At 46.3% G+C, this 21,540-nt stretch overlaps 1 protein-coding gene across 2 annotated transcripts in view; it reads right to left on the bottom strand.

Annotated features, from left to right (window-relative positions):
* Positions 1-80: 80 nt before the first annotated feature.
* The window catches only part of MMS19 (MMS19 homolog, cytosolic iron-sulfur assembly component), a 33,586-nt gene continuing 12,126 nt past the window's right edge, over positions 81-21,540 (bottom strand). Inside the window, exons 3-31 of one of the 2 annotated variants that reach the window (XM_081228775.1) lie at positions 19,810-19,910; positions 18,969-19,054; positions 18,514-18,588; positions 18,035-18,104; positions 17,527-17,655; positions 17,380-17,441; positions 11,203-11,289; positions 10,702-10,776; positions 10,213-10,290; positions 9,556-9,694; positions 9,158-9,312; positions 8,572-8,650; positions 8,049-8,174; positions 7,772-7,853; positions 7,366-7,466; positions 7,112-7,261; positions 4,970-5,125; positions 4,049-4,148; positions 3,457-3,559; positions 3,244-3,312; positions 2,899-3,025; positions 2,324-2,424; positions 2,128-2,184; positions 1,793-1,979; positions 1,387-1,469; positions 1,097-1,261; positions 955-1,014; positions 561-661; positions 81-478 (exon numbers count right to left, since the gene is read on the bottom strand). In XM_081228775.1, coding sequence (XP_081084901.1) covers positions 451-478; positions 561-661; positions 955-1,014; positions 1,097-1,261; positions 1,387-1,469; positions 1,793-1,979; positions 2,128-2,184; positions 2,324-2,424; positions 2,899-3,025; positions 3,244-3,312; positions 3,457-3,559; positions 4,049-4,148; positions 4,970-5,125; positions 7,112-7,261; positions 7,366-7,466; positions 7,772-7,853; positions 8,049-8,174; positions 8,572-8,650; positions 9,158-9,312; positions 9,556-9,694; positions 10,213-10,290; positions 10,702-10,776; positions 11,203-11,289; positions 17,380-17,441; positions 17,527-17,655; positions 18,035-18,104; positions 18,514-18,588; positions 18,969-19,054; positions 19,810-19,910 — 2,932 coding nt within the window. In that variant the 3' untranslated portion in view covers positions 81-450. The remainder of the gene's footprint in view (positions 479-560; positions 662-954; positions 1,015-1,096; positions 1,262-1,386; positions 1,470-1,792; positions 1,980-2,127; positions 2,185-2,323; positions 2,425-2,898; positions 3,026-3,243; positions 3,313-3,456; positions 3,560-4,048; positions 4,149-4,969; positions 5,126-7,111; positions 7,262-7,365; positions 7,467-7,771; positions 7,854-8,048; positions 8,175-8,571; positions 8,651-9,157; positions 9,313-9,555; positions 9,695-10,212; positions 10,291-10,701; positions 10,777-11,202; positions 11,290-17,379; positions 17,442-17,526; positions 17,656-18,034; positions 18,105-18,513; positions 18,589-18,968; positions 19,055-19,809; positions 19,911-21,540) is intronic. The other variant, XM_081228776.1, reaches the window with a different exon arrangement.

Here is a 21,540-nt window from a genome sequence, read left to right as displayed (position 1 = left end):
TCCTCTAGCTTATGCAGTGTTGCTTCTGGTTACGTACTGCTGAGGCATAAGTGGAGAGAGGGAAATAACTGACGGCCCCATTACCAAAAGAATCTTTATTCTCCAGCAGGTACACACACGCCACCATCCCTGGTCCTCAGGGCCACGCTCATCTGTATTCACCCTCAGCAGCATATCTCACTTTTTCTGACATATAAATGGAAGAGCCCCAAGACCAAGATCATTCTTCAAACACAAGTAGTCTCACACTCAGTTACTTCACAAATCCATCAGAAGTCAGGATTCCTATGTTTCTTGTACAGCCATGCGACAGAGGCCCAGCATTTGTGCGGTGTCTGTGGGAAAGGCAGTCAGAAGCCAGTCATCTCCCTGCTTTGGGCAAGATGGCTCGATAGTTAGTAATTTCAGGTTAGACTGTCTGTCAGAACAGTGTAGGCCAGGATGGAGGGCTCAGCTGCCAGGGCTCCCCAGCAGAAACCTGTAGGCAGAAAGAATGTTGACAGCATTATGGTGAGGCTCATTTCAGTGCCCTCTCTCCTCCCCACGAGCTAAAAACTCACCATTCTCCCCTGGCTGACACTGCTTCCTTACGCACCAGTCTCTTCTTGTCATCCAGGGGTTTGGCTAAGGCCCGGATCACCTGTGGTTTGTACGGCAGCAGCTGTGGAGTTAGAGGAGCTAATCTTAGCCTTGTTCAACCAAGACAACCAAAAAAGCTGCTCTGACTCTACAACTAATACTCTTCCTATTCTTCTTTAGTGACTCCAGAGAATGCTATGTGGCAGGCTGGCCACTGTATTTTAGGGTAGTCAGGAAATCCTTGCCTATCTGTACCCTACAGTGCATATCTCAGTCACACAGCAGGGTGGCCAGTCCCTCTTGACTAAGGCAGAAAGGTACCTCTGGCTCTTCTAAGAAGCTTCCAAGCCAGAGAGGGACATCTGCGGTACTCACCACGGGGGTGGGCAGGTGAGTAACAGCGTGCATACACTGCAGTGCAGCGATCCGGACAGCCTGGAACACAACCGTAAGGAGGTGAGGGGGGACCCATGGATGGGAGATGTACAGGCCAAAGAGTTGTTCAGGCTCAACGCACCATGGAAGGGCTGGAGCTGAGGTTTAGGAACTTGGTGACGAGGGTGTCAACGTGAAGACTCATGACTTGGGGTGCTTCCAGTAGAAGAGGCTGAAGGCAGCTGAGGGTGGAGAGCTGTACCACAGAGTCTGGGCAGGACAGGGCCTCCAGCAGCAAGGAAAGCAGCTAAGGGGCCACAGGAAAGGTGGGATGACCATATCTTTGATGAGCCTGCTTCTCCTCCCCTTTCTAGCCCCAGCTGGGGGACAATGGCTTGGTCCCTGCTTAGAGGCTGTGACCGCAAGGCTTACCGTGGGCAGCTCTGGCAAGAGCACAGGCTTTGGCAGCCTGTTAAGTACATGAGACAGACCCTTCAGGTAATTTGGCTTCACATCTGTAAAAAATGGAAAAGCTTAGGGGAAAAACTGGGCTCAGACATAGAGCTTAAGAATTCAATTCTAATCTCTGGTGAAGCTGGGACATTAGCCTACAAAAAGTTTTTTTTTTTTTTTTTTTTAAAGCCCCTCAAGCTCAGAATAGCCGAGATATGCCAATCAAAGGAAAAGAGTGGGTCAAGAATCTAGATGTTCAGCCCTTCAGGTAGAGGTCACACTACAGCTCTAAAGAAGCACTCAGGTCCTAAATTATTTGAGAGACTGTGGCCTGACCAGTGGAGAGGTCTATATATTTGAGGGCTTTCCTTTAGACTCTCCTCACCTCGAGGAGCAGCGTGGAAACCCCGGACCAAAGCTGGGACGTTATCCGTGAAGAACCGCTGGCGAAACATGATCCGCACTTCAGCATGGCCAGCACGAGTCAGCACATCAGTGCAGTCAGACATGAGCAGAGAGAAGCCATCAGCTGCTGCTGGGCCTAGTTCTGGATCACTCAGGAGGCCCATGAGCTGGAGAAAAGAGAGCGTTTGAGGTACATCAGCGGGGAAGAATCTTAAATACCCAACAGGAGGACAGTAGTCATTTTTGGGAAGAAGAGGATCGACAGGGAAGTTCCTGTTTAAGTCCTAGGTTCTGCTGTCTTCAGCAAGGACTCACCCGGTCTGTAAGGCAGGAGCTGAGAGGATGATATCTAAGCACTAGGGCCTTTGTGACCTGTTATCAGAGAGAAAGAACAGCCAGGGCATGACACTCAAACCCTGAGAAGCATGCATGCGCTTCAGGGTTAAATGGTGAAATTCTATTTAACCAGACCAGCTGCTCTGTCTAACTGGAATCCATTCCGACTCCTTACCCAGAGAAGCAGTGTGAAGGCCTGACTACGATAGGGCCCAGAGCTCAGCCCAGCCTCCACTTTGTCCACAGCCAGCTGTAGGAATTCATCCAGCTGTTGCCCTAAAAAGGAGGGAGGAAATGCTGATGCAGACGCTACACACGTCCATTTTACCAACAAAGGTGTAAATCATTTAAATGTAGAAGCCATTAGAAAAAAACAATATTGTTTTGGTTGTGGATTTGGCCCACTCAGCTCTAGGACACCAGCACGAGAGCCCGGTATTCTCATAATGTAGGGGTGCTGGCATTTGAAAAAGAGTTGTCTACTTCTAAGAAAGAATTACCCCTCATAGCTCTTTGTAGGGACCAGGATGACAGAACTAGATGGAGCACTCTGCTTGAAGCCCTTATCTTATGTCCTACAAAGCTCTGCCCAACTCTGGTCTTGACTCTTGTCCCACGGGCTGTCCCTTGGAAAGCCCTATTATTGATATATTAGCTAACTTCCTTTAAGAAGAGCATGAGAGCTAAACGTCAAGATTTCATCAGAAGTTGATCCAGGGAGGCTCCCAACCCACAGCCTCACTCCAGTACCTGCAGGATGCTTGTTCAGAAGTCCTGCAAAGCACTTGGCAGCAGCAGTGGAGGAGAAGGGGCAGCTGCGGCAGCAGCTCAGCTCTAGAAGTTCCCGCATGAGTTGGCTCAGCTGAGGGATGTCCACCTAGAGAGAACCTGGCCATGTCATGGACCCAGAGAACACCTGAACTCTAAGAGACACCCAGGAGAGAGGGGCCAGGGTGGATGGGAAATACATTCTCCCGTGGGAAAAGCAGAAAATCAGCTTAGCTTGTGACCAATTTCAGCCCAGAAGTCACCCAGGATCCACCTCCTCTGGTCAGGGTTAAACTAGGGTACTCCCCAAATGCTGTGCTCACTTACATTTCGAGGCAGGGAGCAGACAAAGGCCATAAGCAGTGCGACCAGCCGCCTCTGCCCTGAGGAGCCATCCTACAGAGGAAGAAGAGCCCTGTCAAGCCTGTCTTGCTAGCAAGAGGCTTGTCTGCCCTGAGGATACCCATCCCAGGTTAGCCCTAAAAATCTGAAGGACAGAAGTCCCAAGATTCTCCCCCATCTGATCCATCAGACCCTTACCTGGAATGGTTGGAATCTGCCAGGGAAGCTGTTTTCAGGCAGGAAGGAGATGTTGCCATCCAAGAAGAGGGGCACAATGTGGGCGACACTCTGGGCAGCCAAGCTGGGGGGAGAGCACTAGGTGTCACCGAGGAGCCAGGGCTCTACAGCAGCCCTGGGGTTCCTGGTAGTCACTGAGTCCGTGGGCCAGAGCACGATCATTCACACCTTCAACAAATACTAATCTATTCAGCACATATTATATGCCAGGAACCATTCCTGTTCTAGGCCTTGGTGCTACAGCAGTGAACAAGACAGACCAAATCCCTGTTCTCCTGGACCTTACGATCTAGCGAGAGAACTCAATGTGTATTTCAGAAGTGCTCCACAGGTGACTCTCATGCACATCTGCAGCTAAGAACCATTAGTCTGTGGCCCCCAGTCCATGATGCTAAAAGGCCCCTTCTTACTTTGCCAGCAAGACTTAACAAAACAAAAGCTGCCTCCATGTTTCAATCTGGGTAAAAGGACAGCTCAAAAGGAAGTTATTTGCTGCTTCTTCCCAAGAACTCTGTCCTCCCTGGGATCAAGTCACATCCATGATTATACTCACTCAGGGCTCAAGTGGGTGGTGGCAGTGCCAATGACAGACACCATGGCAGCCAAGACCTCATCCTGCAATAGCACTTTTTTCAGAACTGAGTGCTCCTTCTCTGCAAAATCAAAACACACACACACAATCACAGGCCATGACTGTGGCTCAGACGATTGGGTCCTGTCATCATCGTGACTCTGGGCCTTGACTCTAGCTACACGAGGAGCAGTTTTTAAACTGTCCTCTAGTAGTGCTGTAGCCCTGAGAAGCAGCAAGGCACCAGAAGTAGGAGTGTGTAATGCAGGCCACAGGGAGCTCCCGAGAGCTTTGTGCAGTCCTGTGACTGGGCAACAGTGGAAAATAAGGCTAGCTAATATGAACATTCTTAACATCAGAAAGGTTAGTCTTTTCAAAAACTTAAAGGTAACATGGATTTATCTTCATGGGTCCTTTTATACAGCAGCTACCACACATACATACATTACTGTTGCCAAGCACTGCACATTAACTTATTTAATCCTTACCAACTACCCTGTGGTATAGATATTACTCTCTATCAACCCCATACAGCGAGGAAGCAGAAGCTTAGAAAGGCTATCTTCATCTAAGTTGGCAAGTGGTAGAGTTGACCATGAAACCCAACCAGGTCTGCTTGACTCCAGAGCCTAATTCTAACTAATCTAATTACACAGCAACTAAAGGGGGAAACAGTGTGCATCCTTTTGAGTGTTGCTAACACTAGTAGATTTTGGTTCCTGCCGAAGGTCAGCTTGGCACCCTCTGCTTGAAGTGAAATCTCATTATGTGGACACAGGATTCAAAAGAAGCCTCTGCTGGTACAAAATGCAATACCAGTAATATCCCGAGAGGGGGCAGTGCTGTTCAACACTAGTGGAAGGCTGAGTCGGGAGGAGGGAGGGGTGAGGTGGAGGAAGTTACCTGGCATGGAAGCCTGCACAGCCAAGGCAAGCAGGCAAGGTATAGCTGTCTGATGGAAATACCAGCAGCTCTCAGGGTCTTGCTGGCATTTTTCTGCCACCTGCTGGAGACTCTGACAGACAGCAATAACTTCACTTGTTCCTGCAACCGTATTCCCTGTGTGGTGAGAAAGTTCTCTGTAAGGTTTTCTTAAAAGCACTTCCAGGGCTTCCCTGGTGGCGCAGTGGTTGAGAGTCCGCCTGCCGATGCAGGGGACACGGGTTCGTGCCCCGGTCCGGGAAGATCCCACATGCCGCGGAGCGGCTGGGCCCGTGAGCCATGGCCACTGAGCCTGTGCTCCGCAAGGGGAGAGGCCACAGCAGTGAGAGGCCCGCGTATCGCAAAAAAAAAAAAAAAAAAAAAAAAGCACTTCCAGGTCTGTCACATACAGAATATGGGAAGAATAATCGAAGACGAGTAACTAAAGAGACCAAGAGTGTCTTATAAAGAGCCAAGTCATTTTATCCAGGAGCTGAGACCTGCCCAGCCAGCTCTGCAACAGAAGCATTCATACACAGCTGATCGTTGAACAAGGCGGGGGTGTGGGGCGCCAACCCTCCTGTACAGTCGAAAATCCATGTGCAAGTTATAATGGTCCCTATTTACACAGTTCCTCCATATCTGCAGTTCTGCATCTGTGGACTCAACCAACCACAAGCATGTCGTACTACAGTATTTACTACTGAAAAAAATCTGTATACGTGGACCTGTGCTGTTCAGACTTGTTTTGTTCAAGGGTCAGCTGTACATTCTCATTTAGTTTTCGTTAACAACTCTCCCAGAAATACCATTTCCCTCATTTTACAGAGGAGGATGTGGAGGCTCAATAAATTACGAGTGCTTTTTCCAGGGTAACAGTGAAAAAGTCAGGAATCAAACCCAGGCCACGCTCTGAGTCCAGTGTTCTTTCTACTTTACATCAGGTGCTGGATCATCCACAAAGGGCCGGGCAGTGCAGAGTGGGGCACTTAGGGAATGAGTGAGGTTCCATGGTGTGCATGCACAGGTTCACAATAGCAATAGCTGCTGTCACTTACGAGGAGCAGTGCTTCTCAAACTCCAGGGTACGTACAGGTTACTTGGAGATCCAGTTAAAATGCAGATTCTGATCAGTGGCGCTTGAGATTCTGCATTTCTATTTATTTATTTATTTAGGTTGGGTTGGGTCTTCATTTCTGTGCGAGGGCTTTCTCTAGTTGCAGCGAGCGGGGGCCACTCTTCATCGTGGTGCGTGGGCCTCTCACTGTCGCGGCCTCTCTTGCTGCGGAGCACAGGCTCCAGATGGGCAGGCTCAGTAGTTGTGGCTCACGGGCCCAGTTGCTCCGCGGCATGTGGGATCTTCCCAGACCAGGGCTCGAACCCGTGTCCCCTGCATTAGCAGGCAGACTCTCAACCACTGCGCCACCAGGGAAGCCCGAGATTCTGCATTTCTAATAAACTCCCAGATAATACCCGTGCTGCTGGTTGATGAAACCTATTTTGAGTAGCATGGCCTTACAGTGGTGCTTTTCTTTTCTTAAAACTTTTATTTTATGTTTTTATTTTTGGCTGCGTTAGGCCTTCGTTGCTGCACGCAGGCTTACTCTAGTTGCGGCGAGCGGGGGCTACTCTTTGTTGCGGTGCATGGGCTTCTCGTTGCAGTGGCTTCTCTTGTTGTGGAGCACAGGCTCTAGGTGTGTGGGCTTCAGTAGTTGTGGCGTGTGGGCTCAGCAGTTGTGGCTCATAGGCTCTAGAGTGCAGGCTCAGTAGTTGTGGTGCACGGCCTTAGTTGCTCGGCAGCATGTGGGATCTTCCTGGACCAGGGCTCGAACCCATGTCCCCTGCATTGGCAGGCGATTCTTAACTACTGCTCCACCAGGGAAGTCCCCAGTGGTGCTTTTCAATGGACTCTGTGGGCATTCTTAATAACTGTTGCCCACGTCTCGTCCCTCCTCAGAGGCTGAATCAGTTGGATGAAAACCCACGCATTCAGCACTTTTTAAAAGTTCCCATGTGACTCTTACTATAGCCACCACTGGAACCACTGCTTTAGAGGCATCAACTCCAAACCTGACTATGGTTCCCCTTCAGCCCAGTTCCTTGATGACTGTTCCTGGTAGTTACCTTTGTTCATCTGGCGGAGATGCTGCAGCAGAAGAGGCAGGGTCTCCTTGACAATACTGGCATGTGTGGATATAGCTGACAAGGCCTGCAGACAGCGCCGATGCCGGGAGCATTTGGTGGGCCCATCCCCTCTAGCCAAATCTGACTCCTCTGAAAGCAACCCAGGAGACAAGGTTTCACTGTGTGATGGCAAGCAGGAAGGCCCCCAAGCCTCCCTGGGAAGGGGTAAGCCACGGAAGATCAGAGACACATACCTATACACAGCTCCCCAGCAAGCTTGGGCACTAGGTGGCTGCTGAAGGCCACAGGGTAGAGAGTGGCCAGGGTTCCTGATGCTTCCAGTGCTGCCACCCTGCTGAGGCACAAGGCAAATGAGCACTCGCTGAGCCTTGATCCATGGCTCTCTTGCCTAGGCCTGCCATTAGGCAGATTCAGGAGTGTGGGCTTCTGAGGCCACCTTGCTGAAGAGTAGGATTCCAGTACTTACACCACTAAGTTGGACCGGGCTTCTTAATGCCCAAGAAAAGAGAGCATTCCCACACCTCCAACCGGGTAGCAGCCAGAGCCAAGCACAGGGCCCACCTCCCCTACGGAAAGCCAAGGGTCAGAAGCACAGAGCCCTGGACCAGCTTGCTCGATCTCACTGCCTTATATTCTCACCAACTCTGGGAATCCTCCTCCAGGAAGCTCAGTCTGTATAGGTGACCCACTGCCAGCTCCAAGTCCCCAGAAGACAGGAGATCTGTGAAGGAAGGAAACACGAACCTCATTTTTCTTCCCCTGCAGCCATCACAACCCTTCCTAAAGTCCTATAAGAAGTCCCAAATCATCCAGAGTTGTAGTGAGAACCAGGGAATTAAGATTGCTCTTCACTTAAGACAGAAAATCACAAGAAAGGGACCAATACTCCTATCTTTTCTCTTTCCCTTAAGCGTACCTGGCTGGGCACCCAAGACTGTGAGTGTACGGATGCCAACAAGCTGAAGCTGGGTGCTGGGGTCCGTCAGGGCCATGAATACCAGTAAGCACAGCTGGTCCTTGAAGCCACTCAGAGGCCTTTCATCTAGGAAGAGACAGAGTCCAGGTTAGAGGGAAACCCTATTCAGAAGTGACGCAAAGATAACCTGGGACAGAATTTTTTTTTTTGGCCGCGCTGCGTGGCATGTGGGATCTTAATTCCCTGACCAGGGATCGAACCCATGCCTCCTGCAGTGGAAGCACAGAGTCTTAAGCACTGGACCGCCACGGAATTCCCGGGGCAGATTTAAAGAATTTAATCCATTGGGTATCTGGGAAGTACACTAGGAAAGAAATCAACAAGTGTTCTCTGGGGCTACATCCTCAGAACAACAGGTCCACTGTTCTAGACTACTTCTCTGTAGCGCTCCTTGCCTGCCATCCTTTATAGGGCTATAGTGCTCAGCAGCCCCCAGGATACCACATCTAGAAGATGGCCTCACCCTTGTCTTCATAGCTCCATTTCTGTTGCAGCTTCAAGAAACCCAGGATCATTTCAAGGATTGTCCGCCGCTGGTTGCTCTGTAATGTTTTAAGGGGTATTCAAGTCAAAAAGTACTTTATTTTTTTTTTTTTTTTTTTTTTTTTTTTTTTTTTTTTTGCGGTACGCGGGCCTCTCACTGCCGTGGCCCCTCCCGTTGTGGAGCACAGGCTCCGGACGCACAGGCTCAGCGGCCATGGCTCATGGGCCCAGCCGCTCCGCAGCATGTGGGATCTTCCCGGACCGGGGCACGAACCCGTGTCCCCTGCATCGGCAGGCGGACTCTCAACCACTGCGCCACCAGGGAAGCCCAAAAAGTACTTTATTTTTAAAGGATTTCAGTCCTGCTACTGCAGAATTGGGGAGAATTATCCTTGTACATTAGAGTGTCAGGAAAAGAATGATCAAGGGAACCAGCAGCAGCTAATGGGGGCAAAACCCGAGATCCACTATATCTAGGCCCAAGCGCAATGCTTAGCGCTCTCTCTGTGAGACAGCGATTCTGGCAAGGGGTCCCATCATTTCCCCAACAGATTCTGCTTCCTTACCTGACTGTGCTTGTGGAACTGTTCCAGCAGTAGGGGCAGCACGTTGCTGGTGATGTGGTCACAGGCCCGGGCAGACGCACCTGCAGCCGCCTGCAACAGTTTGGCACTAGGCCACACCAGTTTCATGTCTGGTTCACACAGATGGTGCCTGCAGTCTAGAGAGGCAGCCCATCACAGACCTAGGGAGTAGGCTGACTGTTGCCTGGTTCCCCTGCAGGCCACAGAAGCTGGAGGCTGAGCCCTGGGACAGCTGCTACCACTTAAACTGCTTTCAAATCAAAGCAGGGCTCCAGCACCCCAAACACTGAACATGGGGGCCACTCATGAAAGGTCCCTGGCCTTAAGGAATTTCTCTCTGTTGTGCTCACTCCCCTTTCTAGCTGCCATGGCCCCATTACCCTGTAGAATGTTGCTAAGGAAGGAGTCAAGGAGGTCCTCAGCGTCAGCCCTCAGCACAGAGCGAGACAAACACGCAGTCAGGGAGTTAAGGGCCGCCAGGCCCTCGGCCTCTACCCGCTCACTTGCCGTCTGGAACACCTGTCAGGGAGGGATCCCATGGCTACTGAGGTGAGCCTGCACCAGGTGAGACCCCACCCACCTACTGCCTACTTCCTTTGCGGGGAGGGGGTGGTGAGAACCTTTGGGGCACAGCAATGGAAATTAACCCCCCAAATGAGTTTCTTCTCAATTGGTGTATTCTCACTAAGTCCTCAGTCCCACTAGGATTGATACACATACTTTTTGAGGAACTGGATACCGACTTTGAGCAGTGGTTGTTGGGAACCCCTTTCCTAAGTCTCTTCCTCTCCCCCTCTACTCAGCATGACCTATGCTCCTTACCACGGAAGGACAGGAATTGGGCACTGTGCGAGACTGATCATGTGCCACCACCAAGCAGCTGACCCTACCCTTGTCATTCAACCAGAAGTATGCCCCTTGCTCTCTTGCTGAATCACCAAGCACAGCAACAGAGGGAAAAGGATACGGTGTGTTATTTCCCCTCGTGCCTGACAACCAGGAGTTAATGGTAGTGAGTTCATCTAAGTAACACTCACCTCTCTGCGGATAGAAGCCCAAAGGCTGGGGAGGAAGTCCTTTAGTTCTTTCTGTCCGTACACAGCACAGCAAGCATTCTGCCAAGGAAAGCACAGGTAATGGCTATCTACACACTCAGACTTCCTAGGATATGCAGGCCCCTCAGCATAATGGCACCTGAAAGACCCCGGCTCTCAGCAGTAAAACCAGCAGGATTTCATAACCATCCTGCCCAGGTCACTGAAAAATAGAAGCTTGTCCTGACTGATGAAAAACAAGCATGAAGAGGGAGCCCTGGTCAGCCTTTTCCTCAGCTGCCACTCAGTTACTACAGAACAAGACAAAATGCAACTGGGGGCTTTAGGTCAACATATAGGCCCAGGTTCTGGGTATCCCTCTCTTGAGGCCAATGAACTATTCCCTGGCTCTCCAAGAATCAATTCATAATCCTTTAGCACCCCTAAATTGTCTAGAGACAGCTGGATCCTCAAAAGAGAACAATCACTCACCAGAGTCTGCAGAGAATCCAGCTTGGCACTCAGAATCTCGGAATCCACTTTCTCAATCAGCAGGGGGAGCAGGAACTGTGGGAGAGAAGGAAGAACTAAAGGGTGAGATGTGGGTAGTGTTGCAGCCACACCAAGGCCAACCATGTCCTCACTGCCACCACTTCCCAGGGGCAGGTGTTACATCAAGGAGCTACACTTGAGTCGAGAGTTGTGACTGTAAACCAACCTCCCTCTCAATCCATGGCCAGACTCCCAGTGACCTGAAAAGTGGGCTAGCTGGCAAAGCTAAAGAATTTCAAAAGATAGCACCAAATAGGGATTGGTTTACTATTTTAAATGAAGAGATGGTGAAGTTTTTTACTTCGAAGGTCTGAAGACACTTGCAGGATGCCATACCCTAAAATCTATACTGGAACTTTCTTTTCCCCCATGCTTTTACTGTTCTTTCTTCAGACCCTTCTGTGGGTTGAGGCTATATATCCTAACTTTGGCTAGACCCACCTCAGCAAATCGCGGTGTAGAAGCCAGCACAGCTCGAAGACTCAGGATGAGATCTTCTCTCTGGATACCATGGGGATCATTAGGTGGCTGGAAAAGGGAGAAGGGGGCGTGGGTTTGTATAACTCTTCAGACCACCCCTGGACACAGGAGTGAACCTGGCAACCCTGCAGAATAGGGTGAGATTTACACCCAATCTGGCAGAAGAAGTATGGTATGAGGCCCCAGCAGGAAGACTGCTTGCTCTTACATGTTCCTTGGGAACTTTTGTCTGTTGGGCATTTATTTTCTATCTTATCACACAGTTTCTATCTGATCTATCATCTCACCACTCAGAGATAAGCACCCTTAACTTTCTGGTGCAACTTTCTTCTCTGTATATATAGTATTATGACTATGTAATTGATAGACACTGTTTCCCTTTAAAATATATACACTTTTAAAAAATGTGATCTTTTGAATGTATTTTCTGCAATCTACTTTTTCACTTAATACTAGGTACATTTTTTCATGTTATTAAATTATTTTTTCATAGCATTAGTTTTAGTGGCTGATACTATTTCATTGTGTGGTTGAGTCACAGTTTATTTGGATAATCACCCTTTGATGGACATTTCTATTTTTTCACCGTTATAAAAAGCTGTAATCCTGGCATTATAAAAACATTCATGATTTCTGCATCAAGAAGGCAGATTTATTTTACTGAAGTATATAGCTGACTTACAATATTGTGCTAGTTTCAGGTGTACAGCAAAGTGATTCACTTATATACATATATATATTTTTCAGATTCTTTTCCATTATAGGTTATTATAAGATACTGAACATAGTTCCCTGTGTTATACAGTAAATCCTTGTTGTTCATCTATTTTACATATAGTGGTATGTATCTGTTAATCCCATACTCCTAATTTATTCCTCCTCACCTTCTTTCCCCTTTGATAACCATAAAGTTTGTTTTCTATATCTTTGAGTCTGTTTCTGTTTTGTAAATAAATTCATTTATATCACTTTTAGATTCCACATATAAGTGATATCATATAATATCTGTCTTTCTCTGTCTTACTTTACTCAGTATGATAATCTCTAGGTCCATCCATGTTGCCGCAAATGGCATTATTTCATTCTTTTTAATGGCTGAGTAGTATTCCATTGTGTGTGTGTGTGTGTGTGTGTGTGTGTACACACACACACACACGCACACACGCACCCCCCCCCCAACATCTTTATCCATTCATCTGTTGATTAACGTTTAGGTTGCTTCCATGTCTTGGCTCTTGTAAATAGTGCTGCTATGAACACTGGGGTGCATGTATCTTTTCAAATTAGAGTTTTCATCTTTTCTGGATATACGCCCAGGAGTGGGATTGCTGGATCATATGGTAGCTCTATTTTCAGTTTTTTAAGGAACCTCCATACTGTTTTCCATAGTGGCTGCACCAATTTACATTCCCACCAATAGTGCAGGAGAGTTCCCTTTTCTCCACACCTTCTCCAGCATTTATTATTGGTAGACTTTTTGATGATGGCCATTCTGACAGGTGTGAGGTGATACCTCATTGTAGTTTTGATTTGCATCTTTTCATGTGCCTGTTGGCCACGTGTATGTCAACAAGGCACAATGAAAACATACATCAGATTTTCCTTTTCTCTTTAGAAACCCCACCAAAAATACAGTAAAGGGATTTTCCTTTCTTTTCTTTTTTTTTAAAAGCTATAAAGCTAAAGGTTGAAGAGAACAGGATGAGGGATGTTAGCAACAAAACTGTAGAAGGTGAAAAGCAGATGGATAAGAAGAAAATGACTTAGCAGAGCCAAGACAACAGAATCCTCAGTAGGCTTGGGGAATGCTGAACTCCCATATACACCAGTCTCCTCAAAAAGCTTCGCAACCACAAGTACCAGATACCTTTGGAATTGGGAGTGGGGTTGGAGAAGCAATCTGACCTCCGAGATTGCTTCCCAAGTCCTCCCTAGCTGCAGTAGAATCTGGAGGTTTAATTTTTTAGAGAGGGTAAGACAGAGGTCTAGTCTTAGAGACGTAGGTGCAGCTGAGGGCCTGGGTGCTGAATCAAAAGAGGTCTAAGTGGGAATTCCCTGGTGGTCCAGTAGTTAGGACTCAGTGCTTTCACTACCAGGGCCCACCCGGGTTCAATCCCTGACTGGGGAACAGCACGGCAGGAAAAAAAAAAAAAAAAAAAAAGAGGTCTAAGTGATACAGTTTTGAGTATTGAGATTTTCCAACCCCTTCCAGCCCTATTTGCTTGTAGCCAGACTTCTCCCTCTAGGCTGATCTAAGGTCTTTTTCTAGAAGAACCTGACTAGCCCAAGAGGAAGAATACACTGGGGGTTCCCAAGCTGTCCATGTAAGCCACTATACAGGGAAGTTCATCCTCAGCCAGCCCATTCCCTGTGCTCAGAGCTTCCACTCAACTTTATAATTCTCACTTTGAAACATGTGCAAACTCCCAAGGATTACCAGATATCTGAAGAAAGCCTCTAACCTGGAAATAGAGACCAAAAACAAAAAAACAAACAAAAAAAAACTTCGAGGAAACAAAGACCACATATGTGGGGAGTTTTCAAAAACAGTAAGAAAGTAACTCATTCATGGATTAAATAAGAACAGAATGCTAAAGAAAAAAAGACCACCAGTCTTAACCTGGTGGTCCAGCAGTTAAGACTCCGAGCTCCCAATGCAGGGGGCCCGGGTTCGATCCCTGGTCAGGGAACGAGATCCTGCATGCCGCAACTAAGAGTCTACATGCCACAACTAAAAGATCCTGCATGGTGCAACTAAAGATCCCGCATGTGGCAACAAAGATCCTGCGTGCTGTGACTAAGACCCAGCACAGCCAAATAAATAAATATTAAAAAAAACAAAACAAAAGACGTTCAAGAGATCATCAAAAATGACAATAAAAGGCCCTGGGAAAATGTCCATCAACAGAGGAATGGATAAAGAAAATGTGGTACATATATACAAAGGAATATTACTCAGTCGTAAAAAGGAATGAAATTGGGTCATTTGTAGAGACGTGGATGGACCCAGAGAGTGTCATACAGAGTGAAGTAAGTCAGAAAGAGAAAAGCAAATATCGTAGAACGCATGTATGTGGAATTTAGAAAAATGGTACAGATGAGCTTATTTGCAAAGCAGATATAGAGACACAGATGTAGAGAACAAACGTATGGATACAAAGGCGGAAAGGGGTGGGGTGGGAGGAATTGGGAGATTGGATTGACACATATATATTATTGATACTACGTATAAAATAGACAACCGATGGGAACATACTGTATAGCACAGGGAACTCTATCTAATGCACTGTGGTAACCTCAATGGGAGGGAAGTCCAAAAGGAAGGAGATATCTGTATGTGTCTGGCTGATTCATTTTGTTGTGCAGTGGAGGCTAACACAACATTGTAAAACAACCATACTCCAATGAAAATTAATTAAAAAAAAAAAAGGTCCTGGGAAATTCAAAGCATGAGTGCAGAAATGAGAGAGAAAATCAGTAGAAGGGGTTAATAGGAGATGTGGTAGTCCCGGGCCTTTCTGCCCTCGGAGCCACCCCTTGGGCTGACCACTGCAGGCTCCATTTCCCAGGCTCCCATAATGGCCTGGGTTCAGCCAACAGGAAGCACCTGTAGAAGAATGCAGGTCAGAAGGAAAGGAAAACCCAGGGCATTTCTTCCCGTTTCTCCAGTTTAGTGGGCGCTTTCAGCATTGGCAGCATCTCCTCCATGGCTCCAGCTCCTACTGATAGGCCTATGTTTTTGTCATACTCTCAGCCCCTGAGGTCCAGTAACATCAACTCTTCCCTTTGTCCCTCCAGCCTAGGGGTGGTAACGGCTTCCTGCTATTGACAGGTTGCCTCACTATCCCGTTTGGCTTCTCAGCTTTCCCACAACTTGTATAAACAATTTCCTGCATTAAATTATTTCTGTTTTAAATACCAAAGTGGTTTCTGTTTTCATGCCTGGACTTTGACTGACAGACAAGATAAAATTGTAGAATTTTCTTATAAACTAACAAAAAGGTAGAGGTAAGAAATATGAAAGGGGGGCTTCCCTGGTGGCGCAGTGGTTGAGAGTCCGCCTGCCGATGCAGGGGACACGGGTTTGTGCCCCGGTCCGGGAAGATCCCACGTGCCACGGAGCGGCTAGGCCCGTGAGCCATGGCTGCTGAGCCTGCGCGTCCGGAGCCTGTGCTCCGCAATGGGAGAGGCCACAACAGTGAGAGGCCCGCGTACCGCAAAAAAAAAAAAAGAAATATGAAAGAAAAGTAGGAGATTCAGAGGTCTAACAGAAGATTGATAGGAGTTCCAAAAGGAAGGAACAGAGAAAACAGAGGGAAAGAAATCATCAATGAAAGAATGCAAGAAAACTTCCCAGGACTGAAGGACATGAGTTTCCAGATTGATGGGACCTACCAAGTACGCAATACAATGCATAAAAACAGACCCGTACAAAGGCACATAATTGTGAATTTTCAATATATTGGGGGAAAATAATCAAAACTTAAAAGCTTCCAGAAAAGAGGAAAAAAAGTGACCATAAAGTTTTGCAAATCAAAAAGAATTTAGACTTCCTCACAGCAACTGAAAATTCGAGGTAAATGTAGCAATGCCTTCAATTTCATACCCATATTGTCAATAAGTGGGAGGAAAGAATGAAGACATTCTAGATTTACAAAAATCTAAAAATGTTTCACTCTTTTTACACACTGGGGAAGCTAATAAGGGATGTGCACCACCAAAATGAGGGAGTAAACTATAAAAGAGGAAGTACATAAACCCAGGAGATAAGAGATCCGATCCAAGAGAAAAGACAAAGGAATCCCTAGATGATGGTAAAGGAAGATTGTCTACTTTGCATTAAGAATAGGAAGCAACCAGTTAAGACTGTATGGCTAAGTTAAGAATGGTTTTTACATTTTTAAGTCGTTGAAAAAAAATCAAAAGAATAGTATCTTGTGACACATGAAAATTATATGAAATTTAAATTTCCGTGTCTATAAATAAAGTTTTATTGCAATATAGCCACTGTACCACATTCCAGTGTCCATGGCCGTTTTTGTGCTAGAACAGCAGAGGTGAGGAGTTTCAACAGAGACCATATGGCCTCCAAAGTCTAAAATAGTAACTATCTGGCCCTAACAGAAAAAGTTTGCTGACCCCTACACACAGGATAGGAACCAACACTTATACTGATGTGATCCACTATGAGGATGGCAAATGGCCAAAACAGACTGGTAAGACCATAAAGAATATTTCTAACATAAATTGTTACACTAAAAGCCAGATGTCCCTATTTAAAAGGCTTAAGTTCTTCTGAGAAGAAACAGGGATACTGATTACAAAAGAGATGAAAAGAATATCAGAGAGGTGGTCCCAAGCAATTGATGTCAACTAGAATAAGCTGGTTAAGAAATTCCCTATGGCAAAAATGGCTGTGTATCTTTAAAGGCAGTGAGAGTCAATGCTCCAATGTAGTTTGGTATGCTGTGGTATTAACTCCTTTCATTTTTTCCAAATCACTAATGCTTGCAGTACACATACCCATGCATACCCATATAGTGATGAGACCCTGAGTATTTGGAAAAAGAAGGAAAATCAAGATGCAGAGTGGGAGGAAGGTCCGAGGGCCTCAGAGCAAACACCTCCTGTACACACTATGCTCAACTGTGTCGTCTTTGTTTAGTCAATTTGTTTCTACTGCCTGAGATGCACCCTCAGAATCCAGGATCATATCCTACACATCCTTCAGAAACTAACTGAAATCCTATCTTATCTGTGAAGTCAGTTCCTGCCTACTCTAGCTCACACTAAACTCTGTCTTCTTTGAACAATTATAACACCACTTGTTTTGGTCCACAATCTCTTACTGTTACTTAAATGTTTCAACTTTCAAGGACATGAATCATGTTATACAATCCTGTAGTTCTAAGCACTACATACTTTGTCAAGGAGTCTCCCAAATACCTGCCGAATTGAACCCTTCCTCCCATGGCAAATGTTTTTCCACTTCCCAGTTTACTAAAACGTTAAGTTCTTGAGGGCAGGGATTGTTTCTTTTGTTCACCGCTGCACACTCAGGGCCTAGAACTGGGCCTGGCACATAACAGACACTCAACAAATATTTGCATTAGTGAATGAATGAAAGGTACTACTTACAGGGGTAAAATCAATAGGGAAGTAACAGGATGTCACTTCAAACAACTCCTCCACAAAGGGTCCTAAGGCAACAGAGAAAGAATGAGGACTTATAAGCCTCTCATCTGACAAGCCCCAACCAGCTAATTCAAGGCTACAAGGGTGTACCCAGGCTATAGTCTCTGGAGATGAGGTCATGGACGATGCGGAAGGCCACCAGAAGATTACGGGGATCCTTTTCCCCATCCATCACCTGGATGAAGCCAAAGGTGAAATCAGCTCCTAGGCCCTTCAGCTCTGCAGAGGAGAGAACAAGATCATTACTGTCCCATGGGATAGAAAGCTGGGCTTTCTTCTGGCCTGTGTTCTCCCTCTGCTATCGCTGCCTTTCCTGCCTACCAGAGCAGGCCCTGTTTTCCTATTCCAAGAGAGTTCTCAGTGAAGAGAAGGTGTGCAACGATACATAACTGTTACAGAGGTAAGAATTTAAAACATCAGCTCAAACTCCACCCTTCCTTTACTTTCCTGGGGAGTGAGTGGCTCCCAGTTTCCCTTTATCATCCTCTCAAAGTACTGGCTCTTCTATATCACCCCTGGGCTAAAATGAGTCCTGGTAATGGGGGGAAAAAAAAGATGCGCTCACTTTTCAGATTTTCCAGAGAGCCTTGCCTCTTACCTTCTTCCCGGGTTCGCATGAAGTTGGTGATGATACTGTAGACTGTGTGTCGGTCCACCTGTGGCAGGGACTTGGTAGGAGAGACAGGAAGTAAGTAAAGAAAGTGCCCAAGGAATACCTCAGCTGACAAAACTACTTCCTGCTTCACAATCTCTAAGTGGACAGTGCTCTTTACACCAGTATAAGATGAACCTCAGAGGAAATGTAGAGAAAGGATATGGCTATTGCCCAGCAGTCCAGCAGTGGAACCGATAACCAAAACCTGTCTGCTGTATGCCTTACTTTAAGTGTAAGAGGACACAGGTCAGACATAATGGCATGCCTCGCTCTCTTTATACAGTAGCAAGGGATAGCATGTGAACATGGTCAAAGACCTGAAAGAGTTCAGAACTTAGAAGGCAATTTTTTTGCCATCTAATTCTAGTTATGTCAATGGCTGGGAGATAGAGGAGAATACCAAGGTGACTGTTATCACTCACCTGTACGTGGACCTCCTGGAAGATGGCTTTAAGCACGGAGACAGCCAGCCCTGGGGGCAGGGCCACACACAGGCTCTGGGGGAGAAGAGAAGTGTGAGCACAGAGGGAATTCTAGCACAGCCTTCAAGACACAAGCCTAAACAGGGCTATTTAGCTACAGTGGGAATCACAACATCCAGGTTTGGGAAGAAGTGCTAACAGTGAGAAACATGGTCCGTTTTCTTAAGTTGATTAGGTCTCTGCAGCTCCTTCCAGTTTGGCTTTGAATTCTAGTCCCCAAAGGATACTTTTACTCTACAAACTAAAAACAGAAGTGGAGCTGGCTGAGACTAGTTTAGTCCCACACCTGGGCATCTGCTTTGAAGCACCTGAAGTCTCACCCTCTTAGGGGAAGGAGAGAATTAACTGGAAATAGGTTCCTGCAAACATGGTATGTAATACAATAAAGAACTCACAAGTGCCCTCAAACCCTGCAGGACAGACGGGATCACAAGATGATGGTCCTTCAGCCGGTTCTCATAGAATAGGATCAAGTGTACCACTGCACAGACCAGAAATTCAGCTGTTAATTTACACAGGCTGGAGGAGGGCCCACCGGTTTTGCTCCTTCCCAAAGTTTATAAGGGCTGTTCCTGATTGGGCTTCACTACAAATTTTCTCCTTCACCGAGAGATATGTCCCAAGCCCTCCCATTTGAGGGTGACTTCCTTGATCTGTCAGGAAAATAGGTGAACATCTTTTATTATCCATTCTCACTAGGTCACAATCAAACCCATTCTCAAGCCGAGAACTGCCTTTCTACAGAACTTGGGTTGGCAACTTTTCTCAAAGGGCCAGACAGTAAATATTTTAGGCTTGTAGGACATAGTATGTCAAAACTACTCAACTTGGGCCACTGTAACATAAAAGCAGCATACACAATAGGTAAATAAATGGGCATGGCTAGATGCTAATAAAGCTTTATAGAAGATAAATAAGTTGTTGGCTTTTTTCCTCAGGACTTCAAAACACTTTGATATTTCATTACTTTTCCACTCCATCTATGAAACACTACTTTGTCCATTTTACAAAGAGGGGAAGATATACTGAAAAGAACTGTCTAAGGCTACATTTGAAATCCATGTGTCTTGTGTCAATTCTTATCTTCTCTGCCACATATACCAGTGAGGAATGAAGACCCTGAATTAGGAGTTCATAGACACCTTATGTCCTCCCTCCCTCCCTCCCTCCCTGTAAAGTTGGCTTGAAGAGACAAGCAAGGCCTTGGCTCAGCACTCCTACTAGCGATGCCAGTACCTTCCTTCTCCAGGAGCAAGGAGTGACACTGCAGTAGCACCTGTGACAAGAGCTGGATTCCTCGTGCCCGAGTTCGGGGTTCTGGATTCTCTAGAGAGGACCTGGGGTAAAGTAAGATAGAGACAGCCTGACATTACCCAGTTCAAACTTTCGAAGTAAATATTTTGCAATTAGTCATACTCACCCCCTGGGCATGGAAGCCAGCCCAGGAAGGTATTCTGGAGGTGCTTAGCATTACAGACAACACTAAGGCCAATCCCCAGATTGACCTGGCATCATTAGAGGCATATGTGACACCACAGCCAACAGAAGTGTCCATCTCCAGGCACTGACTGGGCATGGGGCTTACTCCTTCTCATACAACTGTGACATTCCTCTGAAACAGAGCTTAGCAGCTAACCACAGGGCTCAAGAGATGACTGGCAGCTGCAGCTTCTACCAAAACAGGAGGAGAATAAATATATCACTGTTAAAGCAACCACTATAGTCTTAGGGACCATATCGTCTTTATAACTGGAAGACCATTATGGTCTTTATAACTGGAAGTTTATAAAGTAAGATGGTCAGAGTTAAGGTTTTTACTATTTAGGATTATTAATATGGGAGGACCTAGGCTGAAGCAACAAGGAGGTGATTTATCTTCAAAACAAATCACATTTAGACATACCAGAAGGAATCTAAGTAAATGCCGGAGGTAGAAGACTTCTGAAAGAGAACTGGCCAGGATACATGAATGAAACCTCAAGGTTAAGAGTATCTATAGCTAGGGGTAATGGGGCAAAAAGAAGCTCACTCTTGACAGGATCCTTAGGATAGGAACTTATAGAAAGGTAGAAGTAGAAAACTGTGCATTTAAAAATGGACCAAGGCACACAAATGCTCATAGCAGCATTATTCAGAATAGCCAAAATGTGGAAACAACTCAGATATCCCTCAACTGATGAATGGTTAAACAAAATGTGGTATATCCATATAACAGAATATTGTTCAGCAAGAAATGAAGTACTGATACTTGCTACAACAGGGATGAACTTTGAAAACATTATGCTAAGGGAAAGAAGCCAATCACGAAGGTTACATATTACTGTATAATTCCATTTATATGAAATTTTCAGCATAGGCAAATCCACAGAGACAGAGTAGATTAGTGGTTGCCAGAGGCTAGGAAGAGAAAGGAATGGGGAGTGATTGCTAATGGGCGTGGGGTTTCTCTTTGGGGTGATGAAGATGTCTTAAAATTGACTGTGATAAGGGTTGTACAAATCTGTGAATACACACTTTAAAATGGTGAACTTTATGATAGATAAATTGTATCTCGATAAAGCTGTTATTTAAAAAAAAATGGACCAAGGCCACAACAACATGAGGAGAAAGGCCAAAAGGTCTCTTATGTGGGAAAAATGCGTAATAGTGACCTACTCCCCCACCCTCTCCCCAATTTTCTAGTTTTTTGTTTTAGAAGACATGCTAGCCACGACAGTTAACAACCTTCGCTACTAAGACTTGTCAATTTAAATGGTCTACCAAGTACGAAATATGAGGAAAGCAGACATTAGACTACAAGCATATAGTTCCTCTGGAGCTTGGAGTATCTGGTGGTAACACTGGTCTTCCAGCTGTTTTTCCAAGCCTTTTCCTATAGTAGGGAACCTGGTGCAAGGTCAGCCTCTTGACCACTCCCCAGGCTGGGCTCACAGCAGGTCTGAGTCAGATGTAGGCTGACTAGAATCC

This window comes from Mesoplodon bidens (genome assembly GCF_964165515.1).
Source record: "Mesoplodon bidens genome assembly, chromosome: 1".
Lineage (NCBI taxonomy): Eukaryota > Metazoa > Chordata > Mammalia > Artiodactyla > Ziphiidae > Mesoplodon > Mesoplodon bidens.
This window is presented reverse-complemented; position numbering and strand designations above follow the sequence as displayed.